Source organism: Micromonas pusilla, assembly GCF_000151265.4.
Source record: "Micromonas pusilla CCMP1545 genomic scaffold MICPUCscaffold_7, whole genome shotgun sequence".
Lineage (NCBI taxonomy): Eukaryota > Viridiplantae > Chlorophyta > Mamiellophyceae > Mamiellales > Mamiellaceae > Micromonas > Micromonas pusilla.
Genome location: NW_003315888.1, coordinates 374,603 through 399,623, shown reverse-complemented (window position 1 = coordinate 399,623; position 25,021 = coordinate 374,603). Strand labels below are relative to the sequence as shown.

Here is a 25,021-nt window from a genome sequence, read left to right as displayed (position 1 = left end):
TCGATCGCGATCGCGATCAGATCTTCTTCGCTCGTCCCGGATTTTTTGCATCCGCCGCACCGCGCCAGCCTCGTCGCTCTCGAGACGACGCGCGACGCGACGGGCGGACGTGACGCGCGCTGCGATGCCTAATCACCGCCGCGAATAACAAACTGCTATCACTACCGCTCCCATCCCCCGGCGTCGCGAGCGGGACCGCCCGCGCGTCCGTCCCCGCCGCCGCCGCCGCCGCCGCGGTTCGTCCCGCCGCGGCTCGGCCCGCGAGCGGCTCTCCGCGCGTTGTAATACCCGCTCCCCGCGCTCGCGTCGTTACCCCAATCCCCGCGCCCGCGCCCGCCGCCGCTCGCGACGCCTCCCTCGCGGTCGTTACCGCTCTTCCATTCGACGCGGCGCGGCGTGAACCGCGCGCCGCTCCGACCGGCGGACCGGTTGCTTCCGTATTCGTTCGCGCTCGCGGCGCCGCCGCCGCCGGCGCCGGCGCGGTACGATTCCCATCCGTCGCGTCGTCTGAACCCGCCGCCGTTACCGCCGCCGCGACCGTCGTCCATCCCGCCGCGCGAGGAACTCGAACTCGCGCTCGAGCTCGAGCTCGAGCTATTCGAGCCGCCCGACTCGCCGCCCGACTCGCCGCGTCCTCGCTCGCGGCCGCCTCGCTTCCACGGCGGCGGCCGCGACCCTCGTATGCGCCGCGGCCCGCCGTCGGGCCTGTCAGGGTCGATCGGCATCCCCTTCTCGTCCGCGACGACGCCGCGCGCGCCCTGCCCTTGCAGCCGCTCGCGCGCGACTTCCATGACGCCGAGCGGCGAGATCGGGAGGAACGTCACCTGCGCGCGATCGCTCTTCGCGGCGCGCAAAAAAGCAGCTTCCACCTCCTTGCGATGCGCTCTCGAGCTCATGTCGATGAAGTCGACCATGACCAACCCGCCGATATCGCGCAGCCGCAACTGCGCGGCGAGCTCGGTCGCCGCGGCGACGTTGACGCGCAGCGCCACGGACTCGTTGTCCGAGTCGTTGATGAACGCCGCCCTCCCCGCGTTGACGTCCACCGCGGTGAGCGCCTCCGTGGCCTGAATGACGACGTGCGCGCCCGGAAGCGAGTCGTCGCGGAGCGACACGCGCTCCTCCGTCGCGCTCGCTGCCACGTCCGCGACGCCGAGAACGGACAGCACGTCCTCGCTCCCCGCGTGCAGCTTCACGCGCGCGATGTTCTCCTCCGACGTCCCCGTCCTTCGCAGATCCGCGACGATGTTGTCGTACGCGGCGACCGTGTCCACGGTGAGCGCGGCGATTCGCTCGCCGAAGAGGTCGCGCACGAGCACCTGCTCCACCGTCGCCGCGTCGAGAAGTCGCCGCGGGACGGGGCTTCGTCCCTGCGCGCCCGCGGCGGCGACCGCGCTGGACGCGCGCGTTCGCACCTCCTCCCAGTCGTCCGCGAGGCTCGTGATGTCCTTCTCGAGGACGTCCTTCGTGACCCCCGCGGCTTCCGTGCGCATGATGAGCGCGCAGTCGACGGGCGCGACGGCGCCGCCGATGGCTTTCACGTACGCGCGCGCGGGGCCCATCAGCTTTCGGCTCACGTAGACGCCCTCGCCGTCGGGACACAGGACGACGTTGCGACCGGGCAAGGTGGGGCGCGCGGTGACCCTCGGACCCTTGTGGCCCGCGCCGAGACGCGTGACTTGCACGACGACGGGCATCCCGGGGCGCCAGTGCTCGGTGACTCTGTTTCCGCCGACGAGCGAGCCGTCGCGGCCTTCGCGCTCGACGTGTTCTTTCCACGGCGTCCAGCCGAGGTGCTCGCCGAGGTTTTTGGGGCCGCCGCCGGCGCGCAGCCAGGACGACGAGTACTCGGGGTACGCCGCCTCCGCGATGGCGAGGGGCGGCGGCGACGTCGTCTCAGAAGCGCCCGATTCGTCGGAGGAGGAGGTGGAGGTGGAGGTGGAGGAGGACGCGCCGATCGACGCGCGCGAGCGTCGCCGCCGCCGGCGCTTCGGTTCCTCCTCCTCCTCCTCCTCCGCCTCCGCCGCCGTCGCGACCGCCGCGCTCGCCGTCGCCGACTCGCGATGCCTGACGACGTCCTCCTCGTACTCGTCCACGGTCGCCGTCGCCGCGACGTCGTCGCCGCCGTCCCACGACCCGCTCGTGCCCACGCCGTCCGCCCACGCGTCCGCCCATCTGCCGCCGTTCCTTCGCCCGACGATCGCGCCGCCGCCGCCGCCGTTTTCGTCGTCGTCGTCGTCCCAATCATCCTCGCACGCGTCGTCGTCGTCGTCCGCCGCGCACTCCTCCCAGTCGTCCTCCGGCGGCGGCGCCGCGCGGCACCACGCCAACGCGGGCTCGTCCACACCCTTCTGCATCAACGAGTACGGCGGCCCTTTCCCCGTGCAGTCCACCAACACGCCCTGCATGCCGCTTATGACCTTCGCGACGACGCCCAAGTACACGTCGCCGACGCGCATGCCCTCCCCGGGCACCGCCGCGCGCTCGTGCCACAGCTCGACGAGTCGGTTCTCCTCGACGATGCCGACGCGGACGCCGACGTCGGCGTCCGCCTGACGCGCCGAGCTGAAGATGAGCTCGGTGTGCATGCCGCCCATCATGCCCTCGATGTGACTTCCGACGACGTATCCGCCCGCGGGATCGGGGTCGGGGTCGGACTCGGACTCGGTCGCGTCGCCTTCGTCATCGCCCGGAGAGGTCTCCGCGTCGTCGTCGTCGTCGACGACGACGTCGTCCACCGCGGAGAGGTCGACGGAGAGTTCCGCGCGGACGAAGTCGCCCGCGGTGTCTCTCTCCGCGGCGCCGTCGTCGTCGATGTCCACCGCGTCGATCGCGTCCACGACGACGCGCACGCTCGCGGGGTCGTCGTCGTCGGGGACCTCGCGCAGCAGCGGCGGCGGCGGAGGCTGACGCTTCTTAGGCGTCTCGTCGGTTTCGTTTTCGGAATCGTTTTCGGAATCGTTTTCGGAATCGTCGTTGTCGTCGTCGTCGTCGCCGTCGCCGTCGCCGTCGCCGTCGCCGTCGCCCTCGACGACCTTCCCGTACGCCAGCCACGCCCCCCCGGTCTCGACGCGATAATCGTGCAGCGGCTTCTCCACGACGACGCGCTGCGTCACCGTCAGCGGCGCCTGTTCTCGTCCCGACCGCTCCGGCCAGTCGATCGTCACCTCGACGCCGGTGCACCCCTGCGGGACGACCACCTCGACGTCGCTCCCCGCGCTCCAGCACTTCACCGCGTCCCCCGTGTCGATCGTGACCACCTTGAACGCGAGCTTCGTCCCGATCGCGACGGCGACGACCCACTCCCACTGGTCCCCGTTCGGATCGTTCGCCGCGCGGCGCATCGGGTTCACGCGCGACGTGTCCCAGTTTCCGAGCGCGCCGCCCTCGCCGAGGAGGCCGACGCGGATATCGCTCGGGCAGACGCGCTTGACCTTGACCGTCACCGCCGCGTCCGCGCGGTCGTCCGGCGCGATGCTCGAGCGCTTGTTCCCGCGCCGCGATCGCCGCGACGACCGCGCGTGGTACGCGCAGATCTCGAATCGACCGCGGTCGCGACGATTTCTCGCTCCTCCCCCGACCACGCGTTCGAACGTGCCCCCGACGCGGTCGTCGCTCCCCGACGTCGACGCGCGCCCTGGTCCGCGGCTCGCCGGCCGCGAGGGGAGGACGGCGCGGCGCGACCACGCCGCGAGCGACGCGGGCATCGCCCCGCTCGCGAGCGGCGCCGCGCTCGACATACTGGCCCGCGACGTCAACCCTATCTCGCGCATTTGGGCAGTACTAACCAGACCGCCGCCGACAGCTGGCGCTCCCCATTTCCGCCTCGCTCCTTCGCCGGCGCCGAGGGGCACAGCACGCGGCGCGCTCGCGATGTCACGCGCCGCCGCGGCGCCGGCGCCGGCGGCGGCGGCGCGCGCGCGCGCGAGATCGCGCGACACGCGACGCGGCGTCGACGTCGCGCCCGCGCGTCCGTCGTCGCGCTCGCGTCCCGTCCCGCGGATCTCGGTGCCGACGCCGCGAGCGCGAGCGTCGTCGTCGTCGTCGTCGTCGACGGCCGCGACGACGTCCGGCGTGGCCGACGACGCGGACGCGTTCGTCGTCGCGATCGTCGGCGCGGGGTTCGCGGGCGTCGCGACCGCGTACCACCTCGCGAAGCGCCATCTCGAGGGCGGCGAGGAGGAGGCGGAGGAGGAGGAGGAGGAGGAGGAGGAGGACGACGCGCGTCGTCGTCGTCGTCGTCGTCGTCGTCGTCGCGCGCGCGCGCTCGTCGTGCACCTGTACGACGAGAAGGGCATCGCCGGCGGCGCGTCCGGCGTCGCCGCGGGGCTGCTGCACCCGTACACGCCGCGAGGAAAGCTCATCTGGCGCGGCGTCGAGGGCGTGACGGAGACGCTCAGGCTCGTGGACGCCGCGGAGGCGGCCGAGGCGGCGAGCGACGCGGAGCGAAGGACGAGGATCGTCGGAGGGAGAGACGGCGACGACGACGACGACGATTTCGACGACCGCGACGACCGCCGCGGCGCCGCCATCGCGTGGCGCGTGGGCACCGTGCGACCGGCGCGCTCGCTGAAACAGGCGAGAGACCTCGCGAAGCACGCGCCCGCGGCCGCGGCGCGCGGCGGCGAGGGCGTCGTGCTGTCTCCGGAAAACCTCGCGACGTTGCTGCCGGGCGTCGACGTGCCCGCAGACGTCGTCGACGCGCCGATCGGATCCGCAAAAGATCCCGCCGGGCGCGGGTCCTCCCGCCCGCCCCTCGCCGCGGCGCTTCACATCCCCGAAGGCGTCGTCCTGGACACGAAGCGGTACCTGGAGGCGCTGTGGGACGCCACCGCGCGCATGGCGCGAGAGAGCCAAGGACGAAGAGCCAACGAGCGAAGGATGTGCGTCGTCCACCTTCGCGTCGGCGTCGTAGTGGACGCGCTTTCTTCTCTGCGCGGGTATGACGCGGTCGTGTCCGCGTGCGGCGCCGCGTCCGGGTCGCTGAGGGAGCTAAGCGGGGATGGGACGCTGCCGACGCAGCTGCAGGGCGGGCACGTCCTGGAGCTCGTCCCGGCGGCGGAGAGGGGCGGCGGCGGAGACGGCGGAGACGGAAAACGAAATCATCAGGACGCCTGGCCGCCGGAAGCGCCGGGGATCTTAGGTTCGCCGTACATCGCCCCGCTCGGACGCGGGCGGCTGCTCGTGGGCGCGACGAAAGAGTACGAGGCGTCCGTGGAGGACGCGCGACGCGCCGGGGCGGTGTACAGACGCGACGGCGCGACGGGAGACGCGATCGTCGCGGAAGAAGACGGCGTCGACGCCGCCGCCGTCGCGTCCGCCGAGCGCGCAGAAGCCTCGCTGCTGGCGTCGTCCGCGGCGACGTACCCGCCGCTCGCGCGCGGAGACTCGCGCGTCGACGTCGTCAGGTACGGCGTCCGCGCGAACCCGCCGAGGACGCCGCTGGGGTCGTTGCCGTTGATCGGACGACTCGAGATCGAAGGTTCGGACGCCGCGGCGACGCGCGCGTGGTTCGTCGGAGGCCTCGGCGCGCGCGGCCTCGTGTATCACGCGATGCTCGCGAAAACGCTCGCGCGCGCGGTGTTGACCGGGGACGCCGGCGTCATCCCCAGCGAGCTGCGGTTCGACCCGAAATGATGCGAAGGTTAACGAGGCGAACATCTTATATCTATCGTAGAGTAGCGACGCCGTCAAATCTTACACGAGACGTCGAAAAAAATGAACACCTCCCACCCTCTCGTCGCCTCACCGCGCCGCCGACGCCACCTCCTTCGCGCGACGCATCACGAACACGCTTCCGCCGTCCCCCCGGGCGACGCGCGTGTCCTCGTCGAGGTACGTCGTCAGCAACCACGTGCTCTCGGCACCCTCCGCGCCCGCGGCGCCGAGCCCGCCGCCCGGGAGCGGCACCTTGAGCGCCGGAGGCAGCGTCTTAACCGCCTCCGCGAGCCCCCCGAGCGCGCCCTCCGCTGCCTTTCTGAGCGGCTCCAGCGCCTCGGACGCGGCGGTCGTGTCGATGATCTGGCCCGCGACGTCGATCGTCGGCGGAAGGTCGATGTACTGCAGCACCGACGAGGTATCGATCGACGGCGTGACGACGCCGGCGTCGGTGAACTTGACGCGGATGCGCTTCGGCGACGTCGCCTCGAAATCCGCCGTGGCGATCAACGACGTGTCGATAAGCGGCGCGCGGACGTTCACTCTGTTCTCCACCGTGCCGGCGACGACGTCGATCGTCTGCGTGATGTCCCCGATCGTGACCCCGGGGAGGTTCTCCGACGCGAGGAGGAGGAGGAGCTCGCTCGCGGACGTGTACGCGATTTTCCATTCGCCGGCGAGGCCGGCGGCGCCGTCGGCGGTGGCCGGGCTCGGCGTCGGGTTCGACGCTTCCAACGTCGCGATGAGCTCGTTGATGCGCGCGCGCGCGGCGCCGGACGCCGCGAGGCCGCGCTTCGTGCCGGCGACCGCGTCCATGAGCTGAGACTTGACGGATTCCGCGGAGGAGGAGGCGGGAGCCGCGGCCGGGGCGACGGCTTCGAACGCTTCTTCTTCTTCGTCTTCTTCATCCGCGGAATCGTCCGCGGAGTCGTCCATCGACCGCCCCGACGCCATCTCCATGTCGATGTCCATCAGAGCTTTAAGGACTCTGTGGTCCACCTCCTTCGTCCCCTCCTTCGTCTCCTCCTTCGCCTTCGCGCCCGTCGTCTCTTTCTCTTTCTCTTTCTCTTTCTCTTTCGACCGCTCGGCGGCTTTCTCGGCGGCTTTCGCCTCCGCCTTCGCCAGCTCGCGCCTCGCCTTCGCCTCCGCGCGCTCCTCCTCCGTCATCATCGCCTCCGCGGCTTTGCGCTCCGCTTTGAGCTTCTTCTTCTCCGCTTTCGCCGCCATCTTCTCCTCCTCGAGCGCCCTGTCCTCCGGGGACATCGCGTCGAGCTCCGCGGCTTTGCGCGCCGCCTTGGCTAGCTTCTTCGCCGTTTTTTCCTCCTCTCGCGCGCGCCGCGTCTCGTCCGTCATCGCCTCCTCCTCCTCCATCTTCCGCGCCTTCTTCTCCGCCTTCCGCTCCGCCTTCGCCTCCGCTTTCGCGAGCTCCATCGCCGCCTTCGCGGCGGCCACCTCCGCGATCTCCTCCGTCGTCGTCGCCGCCTTCTCCGCGGCGTCGAGCTGCTCGCGCAAGATCGTCTCCGCCTCCTTCGCCCTCGCCTTGTCCTCCTTCCTCGCCGCCTTCGCGACGCGCTTCTCGTTCTTCTCGCGCCACGCGTCGATCCAGAGCTGCGCGCTCGCGGCGTTCGCGTCCGCCGCGTCTGATGAAGCGCTCGCGTCGGAGGGCGAGGACGACGACGACGCGGCGACGACGCGCGCGCGGCGCGAGGAGGAGGAAGACGAGACGGAGATTTTGGCGCGTGGTGTCGACGTCACCATCGCGCGCGCGGGTCTCGCGACGGCGACGCGCGCGCGCGTCGTCGACGCCGGCGCGACGCTCGCGACGACGGCGAGCGGCGCGAGCGAAGTCATCGCGGGCGACACGCGGGGGGACGGTGGGGGTGTGCGAGAGCGCGCGAGGAGAGGGCGACGCGTGCGCGCGAGTGGTCGGAGACCCAAGGACCGCCCGAGGTCGAACGCTGGCCACGATATTTTGGGTACGTACAGAATCCGCGTACTTTCGTATGCGTATTCAGTATCACTCTCTCGAACGCGGAGAATCTCGGCGATCACGTGTCGTGTAGCCCGGTTTTTGTCCGAACAACGGAAAGGACGGGCCATCACACGCGCCCACACGCGAGTGACGCGCGACCGCGACCGCGCGCTCCGAACCCGCGAGACGCGCGCGCGCCCCGAATCGCGCGCGCGCGAACCCGCGCACCCCGCGCGAACCGAACGCGCGCGTTCGTCGCGAGCCGGCGTCGACCGAGCGTCCTTGTTGAAAGGTCGCGGAGGCCAAACGTAAACCTAACTTGCCGGGAGAGGGGGCGAAATCGTCGCCGGAACCCAATCCTCCGCGATGGCGGGCTCGAAAGTCGCGCCCGAGACGGCGCGCGACGACGCGCTCGACCACCTCCACGACACGATCGACTCGCAAGATTTCGACAGCCTCGGCGACGACGTCGCGGACGCGAAGCGGACGCTCTCGGACTCGGACGCGTCGCTCCCCCCGAGCTTCCTTAAAAAGGTCGGGTACTGGGCGTGGGTCGTCGCGATCTTGATCCTCGAGCTGAAGATCGTGCGGAAGGTGAACCGCACGAACGCGGACCTGTACAAAGAGGCGACGATGCCGTTCATGTACAAGCACACGTGGTGGGTCAAGGGCGTGTTCATGACCGCCGCGCACCTCGCGATCGACGGATACACTCTGTTCCACCTCAACTGCCTGCGCCCGGATTGGGGCTTGCGCGCCTCCTCGCACGGCGGCCGCCCGGCGCTGAAGCGCCCGCAAGAGGACTCCGTGCTCATCCGCCACGGCCTGAAGCTCATCATGCGCGTCCCGCATATCGCCGCGAGCGGCAACGGCGCGTTATTCGGGTTCTACCACGGCTACACCGTGACGCAGATGGCGCTCATGGTGGTCTCCCCGACGCTCTTCGGCATGATCCTCGCCATGAAGAGCGAGCGCGTCCTTCGACGATGCGCGGCGATCAACGCCGCGTTCGCGGTGGCGTGCGCGATGTCCGCGCCGTGGGCGTACCATCATCTCCCGACGCTCAAAGCGCGGTACATGGAGGACATGAACGGCGACCCGCGAGGGCGCATCTTATTCGTCGCGTTGCCGATGTTGACGACGATGCCGTTCGTGCTGTCGAGCACGCTGTTCAACGCGAGCGGGCGCGAGACGTTCCACAACGCGAAGAACATACTGCGCGTCGTCCTCACCGGGGACGTGGCGGCGGGTAGTGCTACCGCGACGGGGGTTCCTACGTCGGGATCGTCGGCGTCGTGGGCGGAGAGGTCCGTCGTCGCGCGCCGTCGCGTCGACGGCGCGCCGCTGTACATTCCGGATCACGCCGAGCAGTCCCTGGCGCGGTTCAAGACGCTCTCGCTCGTCGTCTTCCCGATCGTCGCCCTGATCAACGTCGCGGACGTCAGCGATTGGCGCGAGCTCGCGGACGCGCGGGAGATGCTGTCGTCGTCCGCGCCGCTCGCCGCCGCCACCGCGATGCAAGCGCTCGCGCCGCTCGCGTTGTGCGTGCTTCTCTCGACGTCGTCGTGGCGGAAGTGGTTGCACGCGGACTTTACGCGCAACGCCGCCATCGCGCGCGTCGCGCTCGTCGCCGCGTTCGCCATCTACTCCACCGCGCTCTTCTCGTTCCGAAGCGACGCGTCCGCCGCGAGCGACGAGGAACGGCTGCGGATGGTGAAGGACCGTTGGGTCCCGCGTTTCGTCTTTATCGCCGCCGCGTCGCACGCGGCCGTGCCGAGCGCGCCGAGGGCGGCGCTCCTCGCGGCGTTCGTCGACTGCGGCGTCCTCGCGCTCAGCGCGGTGACGCTCTCCGCGAGCGCGCTGGTGAACGCTTTCAAGTCGGACGGCGTCGGCAGCGTCGTCGGCGCGTTCGCGTCGCTGACGGGTCCGATCGGCGCGTTCGCCGTCTTTTACCTCTGCGCGGTGCACCTATCGTCGCTGCTCGACGCCATGCGCGGCGCGGAGTTCGACCCGAAGTTTTACTTCACGCGAGGCGACATCCCGAAGGACGGGTCCGCGCACTGGCGCATGGACGAGTACGACGTCGACCCGGTCGGTTTACGGATCGCGAGGAAGGCGCTGAGGAACGTCGGCGACCATCGTTTCGACTACGAGGAGGAAAAGTACGGCGACGCGGGGATACGGCCGGGGATGCGCGCGGGCGGCGGCGATCTCGGGCCGATGACGCTCGCGGACGCGCCGACGACGCGGCGCGAGCGTTTGCTCGCGGCCGCGCGCGCGAAGACGCCCGCGGCGGGGTCGGGCGGCGGCGACGGCGCGGCGACCGACGTCGTCATCTGTCGCGCCGTCGGCTGCCGGCGCGACTGCGCGGGCGCGGGGAACAACCCGATCGCGGTCGGGCTCAGACTGTGCTCGCACCACATCGCCGCGGTCGACCCGTTCGCGTGCGAGTCCGAGACGTCGCTGACGCTGTTCTGCCTCATTTGCCGACGCGCGCACGCGGCGCCGCGGTGCGAGACGGCGCTCGCGTCGAGGCTGCTCAGAGTCTCCGTCGACTCGGAGCGCGACCCGAGCGTGCATCGACCCGAGCGCGACGACGAGATGCGAAACCGCCATCTTCGCGCCCCGCAGCACGACGTCGTCTCCGCGTACGGCGCCCCGCGCGCGACGACCCTCACGACGGCCGCGAACGGCGGCGCGATGACGCGTCGCGCGGACCTCGTGAAGACGACAGCGTGGTTCAAGACGGAGGAGGATCCGATCGAGGCGATGGCGAAGCTCGCGGCGACGATCCGCGACCGCGCGGCGTACCCTGGCGGCGTCATCCTTCACGCCGAAGCCTCCGCGCGCCCCGGGTGCACGCTGCTCACCGTGGACGTCCTCGCGCGGCGGCTGCCGGACTCGGACGACGCGTCCTTCTGCGGCCCGATCGCCGACGCGGACAGGGAGGGCATGTACGACATCGACGACGAGGTGGACCAAGTCGCGGCGCGGCTCGCCGCCGTCGGCGCGAACCACGGCCTCGAGGGCACGCTCGATTTGGCCGCGCAAAACGCGACGTGCTCGTCCAGACGCCGCCGCGTGCGCTACGCCGGCGGCTTCGCGCGCGGCGTGCACGTGGACCCGACGCCGAACGTCCGCGTCGGCGCGAAGATGCGCGCGGCGATTCGCGCGGCGAACGACCCGTCGACGCCGATGCGCGTGTTGCGGTCGGACGAGTACGAGTGCTTCATCATGCCGTCCGCGCCGGAGGGGTACTCGTACGTCCTCCGCTGCCGCGGGCGCTTCGTCCCGATGTTCGCGACGACGCCGTCGTACCCGGAGACGGACACGATCGTCCTGCACGTCACGCCCACGGGCGCGGAGGGGTTGGCGTTTTTGGAGCTCGTCGCCGACGCGGGCGGGCGCGAGACGGGCGACGGCGCGTTCGGCAACGCGGCGCCGATCATCTGCGTCCCGGTGTTCATGTCGACCGACCCCGCGCTCGTCAAGGAGCTCACGTCCGACGGTCGATGCGCGCGTCTTGGGAACACGCCCGCGCTGTTTAACCTCGGCATCGCGCTCGCGGCGGCGGCGGCGGTCGCGGAGGGCGAGGACCCTCGCGTGGAGGGCGAGACGGCGAGCGGCGAGATCACGTTCCACGCCGCCGCCGCGTGCGCGACGATAGGATGGGCGACCGCGGTGACGCGAACGATCGCGACGCTGTACGACGCCGACGCCGCGTACGGCGGCGACGGCGGTTTCGGCGGCGGCGGCGACGGCGGCGACGGCACCGCGCGGACGATGAGCGAGGGCCCCGACACGGATTCGCAGCGTAACTCCTCCTTCGACGACAAGATGGACGAGAGCCTCGGCGCGTTCGCGGACCAGGTCGAGCCGCGCGTCAGCAACACCCTCTTCACGAAGATCGGCATCGCGACGCTGCTGCGCGCGGCGTGCAGCAGCGGCGACAGCGCCACCGTCAACGCGGTGCTCGCGGTGCTCATCCGTCACCGCGGCGTCTCTTACGTCTCCGACGTCATGCGCGGCGGCGACGGCGGGTGGACGCCTCTCAACGCCGCCGCCGCCGCGATCGCGCGCGACGCCGTGCGCGACGCGTCCGCGGGGAGGATCCGCCCGCCGTCGCGCGCGGTAGGCGACGGACTCGGCGTCGGACAGCTGTTCAAAAGGGGCGACGCGGCGGCGCCGGACGCGGTGAAGCTCGTGACGTCGCTGCTCGTCGTGTCGGACGATCCCCTGTGCTGGGTCTCCCGGCACGCGGGGAGCGTGTTCGGCACGCCCGCGTACATCCTCGCGAACGCGCCTCTGGAGGACGCGGACCCGCGCGCGATGACGCGCGCGAAGCGGGCGCTCCGCGCGGTGGGCGACGGCGTCATCGACGTCCTCGCGGAGCCGGTGGTTCGCGCGTGCGACTTGCTGCACCTCGCGCGGACGCGGACGGGGGACACGCAGAGGATTTTCAACGGGGGCGGCGCGTTGCTGTCGGTGCACCTCTCGATGATGTTCCGCGACGAGGAGACGCACTTCGCGGCCGCCACGGCGCACGCGGCGAACACGTTCGACGGCAGCGTCTCGCACACGCTCGCGGCGATGATCATCTCCAAGAGCTCGTCGCACTGCTGGGGCGCGTTGCAGCGTCGCGACTTGGACGAGATGCGCGGCGCGGTGACTCTGGACGAGGCCAAGGAGTGGCTGCGCGCGGGCGCGCCCGCGGACGGGTTCCCGCCGCCGCGGTGCTCGGAGGTTGTCTCCGCGCGCTACGGCGTCGTCGCGCTCGTCTTCAACGCGTGCGTCAACGCCGCGGTGTTCGCGTCCTTCGGAGCCAGGAGCGGTTTTGGCGTTAACGGCGAGGATCGCGGCGGATGGCTCGAGAAGGCGATCGTCGCGACGCAGCTGCTCGCCTCCGTCGCGATCCTCGCCGTGCCCCGACGCGTCTACGTCAGCCGGCACCGCGCGGTGAACGCCGCGGTCAGGCTCGCGTCGATGCTCTGCGTGATGCGCGGCGCGGCGAGCGCGTCGTCGATCGTGTGCGTCTGGGTCGCGATGTCGGCGGCGTCGCAGAGCGTGCTCGCGCCGGCGGGCGCGGCGGCGGAGGCGGGGTTGATCGCGCTCGGCGCCGCGGCGTTCGCGGGCGCGCGGTTCGCCGCGAGCGTCGGCGGCGCCCAGCAGCGCGGTCGCGGGGCCCCGGGTCCCGAGGAGAACTCGACGCATCAGTGCGCGACGGTGGTGTCGTTCTGGCTGGCGTTCGTGTCGTTGGCGCTGTGCGCGTGTCTCGCGGCGCAGAAGAAGGTGGCGGAGTCGTTTTGTAAGCTGGACAAGCTGCAGCTGTCCGAGATGAAGCACTGGAAGAAGATCTGATGAACGATTGACGACGCGCGAGGCGCGGTGTTGTACATGTATGATTCGCACATTCTACTTTGATTTAGATACTAATTAACTTGTTATGATTATCCTTATCCTTGTACTAAGTCACGGTGACGTCAACGACGAGAAGACCCACCGCCCGCGCCGTCCGCCTTCTTCGCTCGGCACTCCTCGCTTCGATGTCGCCGGAAGTCCTCAGACGCGCACCGCGTCGAACACCAAAAGCATTCCGCGCAGTGCTCGCACGACACGAGCTCGCACGCGTTCTTCGACGCGACGCGCGGGTCCGCGTTCTCGCACCCCGCGCGCGCGCACGATGCGTTAAACGTCAGCTTCGACGCGGTCGGCATCGAAGGCGGCGCGGGCACGCCGAGTTTGGTGGTGGTGGTGGTGGTGGTCGTCGTCGTCGCGCCGTCCTCGTCCTCGTCCTCCTCCTCCTCCTCCGCGGCGGCGATCCCTTCGCCGCCCTCGTCGACTCGCGCCGCCGCCGCCGCCGCCGCCGCGAGTTTCTCGCGCTCCGCCTTCTGAAACGCCCGCGCGATGTCCCCCGTGATCGCGTCGTCGTCGCCGAGCCCCTCGATCGCGTCGAGCATCAGCCCGAAATCCCACGCGCACGGCGCCGAGTGCGCGCCCGCTTCGCCGTCGCGCCCGAACAGCGCCTCCGCGCGTCGCCGCGCCTCCTCGCTCCGCCTCGCCGCCTCGCGAAGCGACCCCGCGGTCGGCGCCGACGCGTCTCCGGGCGGAAAACCCTGCCCCAGCGCGAGCGCGGTGGCGGACGCCTCGACGACGCATCGCCACGCGTCCGACGTCCACGGCGCGTCCGGGCACGTCGCCGAAAACGCCGTCGCCGCCGCCGCGAAATCCGACGCCGCGCGGCGGAAGTCGTTGGCGCGCGTCCGCGCGCGGCCGCGCGCGTACCTCGCGTGCGCGGAGGTCGGGTCCGCGCGCAGCGCGAGCGACGCGAGGCGGATCGCGTCGGACGCGCGCGACGCGTCCGCGTCCGCGTCCGCCGGCGTCGCCGGCGTTCGAATCGCCCCCTCTCGCAGCGACGCGCGCGCGCTGACGCACAGGATCGCCGCCACCGCGCGCCCCACCAGCGCGTCCTCGCCGCCGCACATACTCTCCACGAGCCTCGCGTCGATCGCCCATCTCGGCGCGAAATGCGCGTCCCACGACGCCACCGCGTTGGCAACGGCGCGGCTCGCGGACGCTCGCGCGGCGTCGTCGGACGCGAAGGCCGCGCGCAGACACAACAGCATGAACCCCGCGGCGCGCACCGCGTCGCAGTTCGGATGCTCCGGCGCGCCCGGGCACCCGCGCGGGCACTGCTCCGCGTCGACGCAGCGCGCGCACGTCGCGAGGACGCGCTGCGCGGCGGAGGTGCGAAGGTGGCGCGGCGCGATCTCGGCGATCGCGCCTCCGTCGCCGAGCGCGGCGTGAAAGAGGAGGCGCGTCGCGGTGAGGACGTCGCCGCGCGACGCCGCGGCCTCCGCGCGGCGGCACAGGAGGCGCGCGACGCGAAGCGCGCGCGCGGTCGGGCCCGAGGCCGCGGTGGAGGAGGAGGAGGGCGCGTCGGCGTCGGCGTCGGCGTCGTCGTCGTCGCCGAGGACGGACCACGGCAGATCGTACGGCGACGAGCCGACGCCATCGCTCGGCGTCGACGGCGCGTTCGTCCACGACGCGCGTATTAAGGCGGCGAGGTCGGCGTCGTCGCCGCCGCGCGGCCACTCCGGGACCCAGGACGGGAGAGGCGCCTCGTCCTCGCGCGGCATCGTCGACGACGACGCGCGGCGCGCGAGTGAGCGGTTGGCACCCGAGATCTCGCGTCGTCGTCTCGTTCGACGGATTTCGAATTCGTCTTCGACGACGCGCGACGCGACGCGCGAGCACTCGCCGGGGCGCCGCGGCGCATGCGCCTTCGCGGTCGAACCTTGCGACTTGAAGTCTTCGCGAGGACGCTCGCGTCGGCGCTCGCGATGCCGCCCGCGACCGCGACGGCGACGACCGCGCGCGCGCCCGCCGCCGCCGCGCTCGCGAGCGCGGCGCCACGCCGTCGAAGCCGCGCTCTCGACGATGATCTTCCTCGCCACCCCGCGCGTCGATGGCTGACGACGCGCGCGTCCTCCGCCGCGACGCCGTCGTCGTCGCCGCCGCCGCCGAAAACACCGTCGCCGCGGCGCGACGCGCAGGCGTGGGCGAGCGCGCTCCCCGCGTCGGAGGTCCCCGCCGCGATGGCGTCTCTCGCGGAGTTCATCTCCCGCGCGGACGAGGCGTACCACAACGACGCGGATCCCGTCGCGTCGGACGCGGCGTACGACGCGACGCGCCTCCGCCTCGAGGCGCTCGAGGCGCTGCACCCGGCGATGATCCGCGAGGATAGCCCGATCGGCGCCGTCGGCGCGAAGCCCGCGGCGTGGTCGGCGCTGCCGCAGGTGGAGCACGCGGTCCCGATGCGGTCGCTGGGCAACTGCTTCGACGACGACGACGTGCGCGCGTTCGTCGCGCGCGTAACGCGCGCGCTCGGGCCCCCCGAGCGCTTCGACGACGACGCGCGCGCGCCGCTGCGATTCTGCGCGGAGCCGAAGATCGACGGCGCGTCCGCGTCGCTGCGGTACGTCGACGGCGTCCTCGTCGTCGCCGCGTCCAGGGGCGACGGCGAGGTTGGCGAGGACGTCACGCGGCAGATCGGTGGGATCCCCGGCGCGCCGACGACGCTGACGGGCCGAGCCGGCGACTGGCCGGCGACGCTGGAGATTCGCGGCGAGGTGTTCATCGCCGACGATGACTTCGCGGCGCTGAACGCGAGGCGCGAGGCGCGAGGGATGCCGACGTTCAAGAGCGCGCGGAACGCCGCCGCGGGCGCGATGCGTCGGCTCGAGCCGCCGTCGCGCGACGGCGCCGACGCGGGGCGGTACCTTCGCTTCCTCGCGTACGGCTGGGGGGAAGTCAAACCGCAAACCGAGCTGCTGCCGTGGTCGTCGCAGCGCGCGTTCCTCGCGTCGCTCCCCGCGCTCGGTCTGTCCCCCGTGCCGACGCTGGGCCCCATCACGGACGACGTCGCCGCGCTCGTCGCGGGCTCGCACGCCGCGCTCGAGCGCGACCGCGCGTCGCTCGGCTACCGCGTCGACGGCGTCGTGTACAAGGTGGACGACGTCGCGTCGCAGCGCATTCTCGGCGCGGACAGCCGCGCGCCGAGGTGGGCGACCGCGCATAAGTTCGCCGCGGAGACCGCAGTGACGACGTTGCGCGCGGTCGACGTGCAGGTTGGACGCACGGGCGCGCTGACGCCGGTGGCGACGTTGGATCCGCCGGTGGCTCTCGGCGGCGCCACGGTGACGCGCGCGACGTTGCACAACTTTGAGGACGTCGCGAGGAAAGGGCTGAGGCTCGGCGCGCGCGTCGTCGTCGAGCGCGCGGGGGACGTCATCCCTCGCGTCGTGCGCGTCGTCGCGGAGGGGGAAGAGGAGGGAGCGGTCGTCGCGACGCCGACGCGGTGCCCCGCGTGCGGAAGCGCGGTGAGTAAGACGCCGCTCGCGGCTTCGGTGAAGTGCCCGAAGAAGCGACTGTCGTCCCCATACGAATCGGGAGACGCCGCGTCGTCGTCGTTCGCGGCGGTCGACGACGAATCAGAAGACGCCACGTCGTCGCCGTCGTCGTCGTCGTCCTCCGCGGCGGTGCTGCGATGCACCGGGGGGTGGCGATGCCCCGCGCAGGCGCTCGAACGCGTCGCGCACTTCGCGTCTCGGGACGCGCTCGACGTCCGAGGCCTCGCGAGGAAACAGATCGCCGATCTCCTCGACGCCGGCGTCATCGCGTCGCCCGCGGACTTGTTCACGATGCGCGCGAGGTTCGAGCATCTCGGGGTGGATCCGGACGCGAGCGGGGAGGACGACGACGCGAGGGGAGACGGCGGCGGAGTGGCCGTTCCTGAATTTTGGACGTACGCGTCTGGGAAGGACGAGGGAAAGTTAAAACGCAGCGCGAAGAAACTGTTCGACGCGTTGGATGAAACCGCTGCTGGTGTGCCGTTACATCGGTTTATTTATTCGTTAGGAATTCCCCAGGTTGGTCTCACGACCGCGAAGTTGCTATCGCGGAAGTACCGGACGCTGGACGCGTTTCGCGATGCGGCGGAGGAGGCGGCGGCGGCGAAAGCGGCGGCGTCCGCCGACGCGGCGGCGTCGACCGAAGCGCCCGCGATGACGGACATCGACGGCATCGGCCCGGTCGTCGCCGCGACGATCGGCGAATTCTGGTCCGAGCGCGCGAACGTGAACGTCGTGGACGACATGCTGCGGAACGGCGTCGTCGTGTCGGACGACGCGTCGCCGCCGGACGCGTCCGACGCGTCCGACGCGTCCAACGCCGCGGCTGCCTCCGCGACCGGCCCATTGACCGGGTACGCCGTCGTCGTCACCGGCGCCGTCCCGGGGATGACGCGCGAGGAAGCGTTCGACGCCGTCGCCGCCGCCGGGGGGTCGCCGCAGAAGGCGGTCAGCGGGAAGACGCACGTGCTCGTCGTCGGCGAGGGCGCGGGTCGGAGAAAGGCGGAAGCCGCGGAGGCGCGGGGCGTCGCCGTGATCGACGCGGAGGCGTTTTTGAGGGTGCTCGCGGGCGAGGAGCCGCCGCCGCCGCGGTGACGCGCGGCGGTAGCTCGCGCGAGGGTAGAGGATAGCGAGCGCGGTTTAGGGATAGAGTTTCGATGCGACGCGACGCGTTGTGTACGTCGTGCTCTCGTGCGCGCGCGGACTCGAGACGTTCTTTCTTGTACTTTTTTTTCTTGTTAGTTTTCTCGTTCTCTCGTCGTCGCAGGACAGCGCGGTGTGTTCTCGATGTGAGCTGCTCGTCGTGCGGTATCGTCGTTGACGTCGTCTAGAGGACTTAATCCTCTGTCTCGTTCTCGATCTCGCGCTCAGCGCGGCGGCGTCGGGGTCGGGTTCGGGTTCCGTTGGCGTCTGTCGGCGGCGCTTAACCCCACTTGCTCTTGCTGTAGCCCTTGCTGTAGCCCTTGCCCATGCCCTTGCTCTTGCTGTAGCCCTTGCTGTAGCCCTTGCCCATGCCCTTACTCTTGCTGTAGCCCTTGCTGTAGCCCTTGCCCATGCCCTTGCTGTAGCCCTTGCTGTAGCCCTTGCTGTAGCCCTTGCCCATGCCCTTGCTCTTGCTGTAGCCCTTGCTGTAGCCCTTGCCCATGCCCTTGCTCTTGCTGTAGCCCTTGCCCATGCCGTTGCCGCCTTTGTTCTTGCGCCCGAGGAGCGCGCGACCGTGGAGCCCGAGATCGGCGTCGTCGTTCGCGGACGGGTCGAGCGTCTCCGCGAGCGCGTCGGAGTCGCGCAAGATGGTCGCGCTCTGCGCGGACGCGGACGCGACGAACGCGGCGAGCGCGAGGAAGAGGAACGCGAGCGCGCGAGAGATCGGAAGCCTGGCGAGCGTCGTCATCGTGAGTATCGGGGGATGGGAAGGGTAGAGAGGTCGGGGGAGAGCGCGATACGCGCGATACAGTACGGCGTCGGCGCGTGATGCGGGGACGCGGTGCGGTCGTGCGGCGGGAGTGACGGTTCCGGAGCGTCGAAAGACGTCTGTCCTCGAGAAAAGCTGAGTCACGACCACGACCGACGGCCGTTTTTCTGGCGCGATGCGCGCGATACGGCGTCGGCATTGGTCCCGTCGCGCGACGGACGTATCACGTCGCGGCGTTCGTTCGAAGGCGTCCGAGGAGGAGGAGACGGGGGGGCGGTCCTGTCGTAGCTTTTCTCGTTTTTTCCAGGAAAACAGAAGACCCGCCCACAGCCCAAAGCCAGTCAACCAGTTTGCCCCAAGCCAGTCAACCAGTTTGCCAGTCCAGTCTGGTCCCGAGCCGAGCGCGAGACCAGTCGTCGTCGCGAGTCCTCTCTAGCTAGCTGGTCGTCCCTCAATCGAATCGGCGCCTCGGATCCTCCGCGCGGGAGGCGTCATGGAGGTGCACGCGTTCCGGCTCACCCCCGGGGAGGACTTGAAGAAAGCCCTCTGCGCGTACGCCGCCTCTCGCAAGCTCCGCGCGAGCTTCGTGCTCACCTGCGTCGGCTCCCTGAGCGCCGTCACGCTGCGGCTCGCGAACAGCGCGCGCGACGGGAAAAACGAGGTCGTCAGCCTGGACGAGCGCTTCGAGATCGTCTCCCTGACCGGCACGCTCTCCGCGAACGGCGCGCATCTGCACGTCTCCATCGCGGACTTCGAGGGGAACGTCGTCGGCGGGCACCTCATGGACGGGTGCGTCGTCTTCACGACCGCGGAGATCGTCCTCGGAGAGAGCGCGACGCACGTCTTCGCGCGAGAGATGGACGCGAGGACGGGGTTCGACGAGCTCGTCGTGTCGCGGACGCCTCCGCCGCTGAGCGCGATGCACGCGCTGTCGATCGACGGGCCGCCGTCGTCGGAGAGCGGCGGGCCGCCGTCGTACGAGAGCGGGCCGCCGTCGTTCAACGCGTGGTCGGGGAACGACGCGCGCGCGTCGAGGCGAGGAAGCGCGGCGAGCGGGGATGGCGGAGGAGGAACGAACGCGGATGCGCCGCGGAACGATTGGAGCGGCGGCGGCGGCGCTCCCGGGTCGGGCGCGAACGGGAGCGGGCTCGCGAGGCAGATCTTGCCGCCGCCGCGCCACCGCCCGCCGCCGCCGAGGTCGCGGTCGCCGCGGGGGAGGTCGCCGCGGCGGAGCGGCGATCGCGGCGCGTCGTCGCTGTCGCCGCCGCCGTCGCCGCCGAGTCGCGTCGGCTTCTTCGGTTGGGTCGGGCGGATGATCGTGCCGCCGCCGACGCCGACGCCGATGAAGAAGAAGAACCGGGCGGGGTCGTCGGACGGGATGTTAGAGATAGAGTCGGGGGAAGGGGGGTCGGACACGGAGTCCGCGTGACGAGAACGAACGACGACGCGAACGCGGTTGGATAAACAGTTTATGCAAATCAACTTCGAGTACACTCGCGCGTCGAGGTGACGAGAACGAACGACGACGCGAACGCGGTTGGATAAACAGTTACAAATCATCTTCGAGTACACTCGCGCGTCGAAGCCGTCGCCGAGGCGAAAAATACATCACGACGCCACCGGGATGGCGCCCGCGGGAATTTCCGCCACCTTCTTCCCGCCCCCGCCGCCGCCGCCCCCGCCCGGTCCCGGTCCGCCGCCGGTCCCGCCCTCCCCCGCCGCCGCCGCGTCCGCCGCCGAATCCGCCGCGCCGCCGCCCTCGAGCAACTTCTCCGGGAACTTGAACCCCTCGTTCAAGATGTCGATGTTCTGCTGCCCGTCGTACGCGAACGGCCGCGCCCCGAGCACGGTCACGAGGTCGTGCCGCTGGAGCACCTCCTTCTCGAGTAGCGCCTGCGCGAGCGCCTCCACCTTCGACCTCTCTTTCGTGATCAGATCCAAAGTGCGCTGATACGCGTTGGCGACGAGCAGTCTCACCTCCTCGTCGATGAGCTTCGCGGTGTCCTGCGAGTAGGGCTTCTGGAACTGCTGATCGTCGCTCGGGAAGGACAGCATCCCGACCTTCTCGTTCATGCCGTACACCGCGACGCGGTTGTACGCCATCTTCGTCACCTTCTCGAGGTCGTTCTGCGCGCCCGTGGATATCTTCCCGAGCATCACTTCCTCCGCGGCGCGACCGCCCAACGTCATGCACATCATGTCCGTGAGCTGCTGCGTCGTCGCGAGAAGGTTCTCGTTGGGTAGGTACTGCGCGAACCCCAACGCCGCGCTGCCTCGCGGGACGATGGACACCTTCAGCAGAGGCTCCGCGTGCTCGAGCATCCATCCCACGACCGCGTGCCCGGCTTCGTGATACGCCACGGTGTTCCTCTCCACCTTGTTCACGACTTTGTTCTTCTTCTCCAGCCCCGCGATGACGCGATCCGCGGCTTGCTCAAAGTGCGGCAGCGACACCGCGCGCTCGTTCGAGCGCGCGGCGACGAGCGCCGCCTCGTTCACGACGTTCGCGATGTCCGCGCCGCTGAACCCGGGCGTCAGCGCCGCGAGCCGTTCGCTGTAGTGCGCGACGTCGGCGTCGAGCTTGATCTTCCCGAGGTGCACGCGGAAAATCTGATCTCGACCTTTGATGTCCGGGCGGTCCACGGAGATCTGACGGTCGAACCTTCCCGGGCGCATGAGCGCGCGGTCCAGGATGTCCGGTCGGTTCGTCCCCGCGAGCACGACGACGCCCTCCTTCGATCCGAACCCGTCCATCTCGACGAGGAGCTGGTTCAGCGTGTTCTCTCTCTCGTCGTTCCCGCCCATCATCCCGCCGCGGCCGCGTTGCCTGCCGATGGCGTCGATCTCGTCGATGAAGATGATCGAGGGCGACTGCGCCCTCGCCTGCGCGAAGAGATCGCGCACGCGGCTTGGCCCGACGCCGACGAACATCTCCATGAAGTCCGAGCCGCTGATGCTGAGAAACGGCACCCCGGACTCGCCCGCGGTGGCCTTGGCGAGGAGCGTCTTGCCCGTACCGGGCGGGCCCACGAGGAGCGCGCCGCGCGGAATCTTCGCGCCGAGGTCCTCGTACTTCTTCGGGCGCTTCAGAAAGTCGACAAACTCCATGATCTCCGCCTTGGCCTCGTCGCACCCGGCGACGTCTTTGAACATGATCTTGTGCTTGGCGTTCTTATCCAGCGTGCCGATGGTCGCCTTGCCGACGTTGAAGATGCCGCCTGAACCGCCGCCGCCCATCCCGCCGCCCATCCCGCCGCCCATCCCTCCCATCCGTCGGTTCAGGAACACGATCCCGGCGAGGAGAAGTAAAGTGGGCGCGAGTCGCATGATCTCCGCGCCCCACGCCACCTCGTTCAGATACGTGATGGGCACGTACTCGTGCGGGTCCACGCCCAAGATCTCCTGCGCCTCCTCCATCTTTCGCTCGAACGAGTCAAGCGATCCGATGTTGAAGACGTACTTGAGCGCGGCGCCGCCGTTGGGACCAGGTGAAGACGAGGAAGAAGACCCTTGAGAGGGTTTCACGTACACGTTCGCGCGCGTCTTGTTGGACACCTCCACGCGTTCGACGAGGCCTTGCTCGAGGAGCGTCGTCTTGAACTCCTGGAACGAGATCTCTCGGACTTCCGACGCGGCGGCGGACGCCGCGGCGTAAAAGAGACCGAAGAGCGCCACGGCCGCGAGCTGGAACCATAACGGGTTCAAGTCCCCGAGGGTCTTGGGGCCCTCGCCTCCGGAGGAGCCCCCTCCGCCGCCCGACGACGACGATTCTCCGCCATCCGCCTTGGACGAGCCGCCCGTCGCCTCGTTCGCCTTCGCGCCGCCGCCGCCGCTCTCGCCCGCGTCCTTCCCCGCGACGACCGGCGTCTTCGCGGCGTCGCCCGACGTCTTCGCGTCGCCTCCGCCAGTCTTGGGCTGGAAGTTTTCCCACCCCGAGCCGCCGGAGCCGGAGCCGGAGCCTCCTCCGACTTTTTTCTCGTCGCCCGCCTCGTCGCGCGACGACCGCGACGCGTGCGCGAGCGACCGTCGCGCGAGGAGGAGCTCCGCGCGGACGACGTCCACCGCCGCGCGTGCGCAGACCGCGGTAGGACTACCGACGGCGGCCGCCGCCGCGGACGGGATCAGCGCGCGGACCGCGGCGGCGGACGCGACGTGGAGCCCGCGCGTCGCGTCGACATGCATGGGACCGGGCGCGACGACGCGCGTTCGGAGGAGTCGGCTCGCGAGCGCGTTCGCGCGCGCGGCGGGACGACGCTCGAGCGCGTCGCGCGCGAGGCGCGCGAGCGCGGCCGCGCGCTTGCCGGAGGGCGCGAACATGCTCGCGGACGCCTCTCTCGCGGGTTCCGACGCGCGCGGACGCCGCGCGCGCCCAGATCGACCCCGCGGTGGTTTGAACCCTTCTTCGAGGTCTTACCCTCTTCCAGATATCCCGCCGCGAAGGATGAAGTTCCGCCGCGCGACGACGCGCGACGACGACGACGTCGACGACGACGCGGCCGCTCCGCGCGAACGGCGGCGCGACGGCGACGCGTGAGGCCGTGCCTCGAGGAGGCGAGGACGGGCTGGCGCGATGGACGCCGCGCGACGCGCGGGTCGTTCTGGCGAAGAATGGAGAGCCGGAGAGGGGTGACGTGGTCGGTTCGACGAGAGCGAGAGAGCGAGAGCTCGACGACTCGACGACGACTCGCGAGCTATGAAAACCAACCATCGCGCGCGATCACTCCCCGCGCGCGCGTCGATGCGGTCCATCGCGTCGTCTTCTGTCATCCTCCGCCGCTGCTGCGCCGCCCAGCGCGTCTCCGTACCCTCCACCTCCTCGCGCCGCGTCGCGTCCGTCCGTCCCGCCGCCGCGCCGTCGTCCGCCGCCGCGCGTCGTCGACGCGCGATGACGACGACGACGACGACGACGATCGCCTCCGCGTCCGCGGCGTCGTCGTCGTCATCGCCGCTCGCCGGCGACGCGAAGACCGCGTACGACGCCCTCGCGACGCGCCTCCGCAAGATGTCCGACCTCGGCGCGATCGAGGCGACGCTGCAGTGGGACGAGCTCGTGATGATGCCGGACGCGGCCGCGGAAGCGCGCGGCCGACAGAAGGCGGCGCTCGCGGAGCTGTCGCATCGCGAGGCGACGTCGGCCGCGCACGGCGACGCGATCGCCGCCGCGGAGCGCGCGCATTCGGGGGACGGCTGCGCGTGGCGCGCTGCGGTGATACGCGACGCGCGGAGGGACTACGACGACGCGATCCGGCTCCCCGGCGAGCTCAAAGCGCGCGAGGCGACGCTCGGGGCGAGAGGCTACGCGGCGTGGGTCAAGGCGAGAGAGAGCGACGATTGGGATTCGTTCGCGCCGACGCTCGAGGAGCTCGTGACGCTGCGGAAGGAGATGGCCGCCGCGTGCGCGGACGACGGCGTGGAGCCGTACGACTACTGGCTCGATCAGTTCGAGCGAGGGATGAAGCGCGAGCGTCTGGAGGAGATATTCTCGGTGTTGCGCGCGAGCCTCGCGCCGGTGATCGCGAAGACGCTCGAGGCGCCGAAATTGGAGCATCATCCCGCGCTCGTCTCCGGGACGTTCCCGGAGGACGCGCAGGAGCGATTCTGCCGCGCGATCGCGACGAAGATGGGGTTCGACTTTAACTCCGGACGGCTCGATCGCAGCGTGCATCCGTTCACCGGCGGCGTCGGGCCGATCGACGTGCGCATCACGACGCGGTACGACGAAAACAACTTCATGGACGCCGTCATGGGGACGATACACGAGGTGGGGCACGCGCTGTACGAGCAAGGTCTGAACGCGGAGCAGGACGGGCTGCCCGTGCAGCGCGCGCTGAGCATGGGGATCCACGAGTCGCAGAGTTTGTTCTGGGAGCGGTACGTAGGGCAGAGTCTTGGATTTTGGCGAAGCGTGTTGCCGGAGTTCCACGCGTCGTTTCCGCGGACGAAGGAGGAGGGGGTGACCGCGGAGGATCTGTACCGGTACGTCAACAAGGCGTCCGCGGGGTTCATTCGCGTGGACGCGGACGAGCTCACGTACAGCATGCACGTGGTGCTGCGGTTCGAGATCGAGCGCGCGATCTTCGCCGGGGAGGCGTCCGTCGCGGAGTTGCCGTCGCTGTGGCGGACGAAGATGCGCGAGCTCCTCGGCGTCGTCCCGGATACGGACGCGCTCGGGGTGTTACAGGACGTGCACTGGTCCGACGGCTCGTTCGGGTACTTCCCGTCGTACACGCTGGGCGCGATGTACGCGTGTCAGTTCCACGCGCGCGCGAGGGAGGAGATCGAGGGGTTCGACGCGCTCGTGGAGAATGGGGACTTGGCGCCGATTCGCGAGTGGCTGCGAAGGAAGATTCACGCCGTCGGGAGTCTGCACCCGTCCGCGGACGAGCTGTGCGTCGCCGTCACCGGCGCGAAGTTGGACCCGGAGGTGTACGTGACGTACTTGCGCGAAAAGTACAGCGCGCTGTACGGCGCGTAGGGCCCAGGGGCCGCGAGCGACGCGGCGTGAAACTCCGATGCGAGCTACGAAGGTACTGACGACTTCGTACTTCAATACTTCCGTTATGAAACGGC

The 25,021-nt window shown here is 70.4% G+C and overlaps 10 protein-coding genes across 10 annotated transcripts; 5 read left to right on the top strand and 5 right to left on the bottom strand.

Moving 5' to 3' along the window:
* Positions 1-161: 161 nt before the first annotated feature.
* Positions 162-3,344, bottom strand: MICPUCDRAFT_59368 (uncharacterized protein; the record flags this gene model as incomplete). Its single annotated transcript, XM_003059700.1, has 1 exon — positions 162-3,344. The coding sequence occupies one exon, from the start codon at positions 3,342-3,344 to the stop codon at positions 162-164; it is 3,183 nt and encodes a 1,060-aa protein (XP_003059746.1).
* A 130-nt stretch (positions 3,345-3,474) lies between these two features.
* On the top strand, positions 3,475-5,637 carry MICPUCDRAFT_59367 (uncharacterized protein; the record flags this gene model as incomplete). The annotated part of the gene is made up of 1 exon (XM_003059987.1): positions 3,475-5,637. The coding sequence occupies one exon, from the start codon at positions 3,475-3,477 to the stop codon at positions 5,635-5,637; it is 2,163 nt and encodes a 720-aa protein (XP_003060033.1).
* Positions 5,638-5,781: 144 nt separating this feature from the next.
* MICPUCDRAFT_5422 (uncharacterized protein) lies at positions 5,782-6,495 on the bottom strand (the record flags this gene model as incomplete). Its single annotated transcript, XM_003059699.1, has 1 exon — positions 5,782-6,495. A coding segment is annotated over one exon (714 nt), but the record flags the coding sequence as incomplete, so codon positions are not given.
* Positions 6,496-10,330: 3,835 nt separating this feature from the next.
* Positions 10,331-13,095, top strand: MICPUCDRAFT_65381 (uncharacterized protein; the record flags this gene model as incomplete). The annotated part of the gene is made up of 2 exons (XM_003059986.1): positions 10,331-11,454; positions 12,548-13,095. The coding sequence occupies 2 exons, from the start codon at positions 10,331-10,333 to the stop codon at positions 12,588-12,590; spliced, it is 1,167 nt and encodes a 388-aa protein (XP_003060032.1). The 3' UTR covers positions 12,591-13,095.
* Positions 13,096-13,110: 15 nt separating this feature from the next.
* On the bottom strand, positions 13,111-14,766 carry MICPUCDRAFT_59364 (uncharacterized protein; the record flags this gene model as incomplete). Its single annotated transcript, XM_003059698.1, has 1 exon — positions 13,111-14,766. The coding sequence occupies one exon, from the start codon at positions 14,764-14,766 to the stop codon at positions 13,111-13,113; it is 1,656 nt and encodes a 551-aa protein (XP_003059744.1).
* A 204-nt stretch (positions 14,767-14,970) lies between these two features.
* On the top strand, positions 14,971-17,717 carry MICPUCDRAFT_47680 (uncharacterized protein; the record flags this gene model as incomplete). The annotated part of the gene is made up of 1 exon (XM_003059985.1): positions 14,971-17,717. One exon carries the CDS (start codon positions 14,971-14,973, stop codon positions 17,632-17,634), a length of 2,664 nt encoding a protein of 887 aa, XP_003060031.1. The 3' UTR covers positions 17,635-17,717.
* A 245-nt stretch (positions 17,718-17,962) lies between these two features.
* MICPUCDRAFT_59362 (uncharacterized protein) lies at positions 17,963-18,430 on the bottom strand (the record flags this gene model as incomplete). The annotated part of the gene is made up of 1 exon (XM_003059697.1): positions 17,963-18,430. One exon carries the CDS (start codon positions 18,428-18,430, stop codon positions 17,963-17,965), a length of 468 nt encoding a protein of 155 aa, XP_003059743.1.
* Positions 18,431-18,944: 514 nt separating this feature from the next.
* On the top strand, positions 18,945-19,361 carry MICPUCDRAFT_18240 (uncharacterized protein; the record flags this gene model as incomplete). Its single annotated transcript, XM_003059984.1, has 1 exon — positions 18,945-19,361. A coding segment is annotated over one exon (417 nt), but the record flags the coding sequence as incomplete, so codon positions are not given.
* Positions 19,362-20,218: 857 nt separating this feature from the next.
* Positions 20,219-22,171, bottom strand: MICPUCDRAFT_814 (uncharacterized protein; the record flags this gene model as incomplete). The annotated part of the gene is made up of 1 exon (XM_003059696.1): positions 20,219-22,171. A coding segment is annotated over one exon (1,953 nt), but the record flags the coding sequence as incomplete, so codon positions are not given.
* A 1,237-nt stretch (positions 22,172-23,408) lies between these two features.
* Positions 23,409-24,997, top strand: MICPUCDRAFT_27535 (uncharacterized protein). The gene has a single exon (XM_003059983.1). It carries the CDS (start codon positions 23,454-23,456, stop codon positions 24,924-24,926), a length of 1,473 nt encoding a protein of 490 aa, XP_003060029.1. The 5' UTR covers positions 23,409-23,453; the 3' UTR covers positions 24,927-24,997.
* The last annotated feature ends 24 nt before the right edge of the window (positions 24,998-25,021 follow it).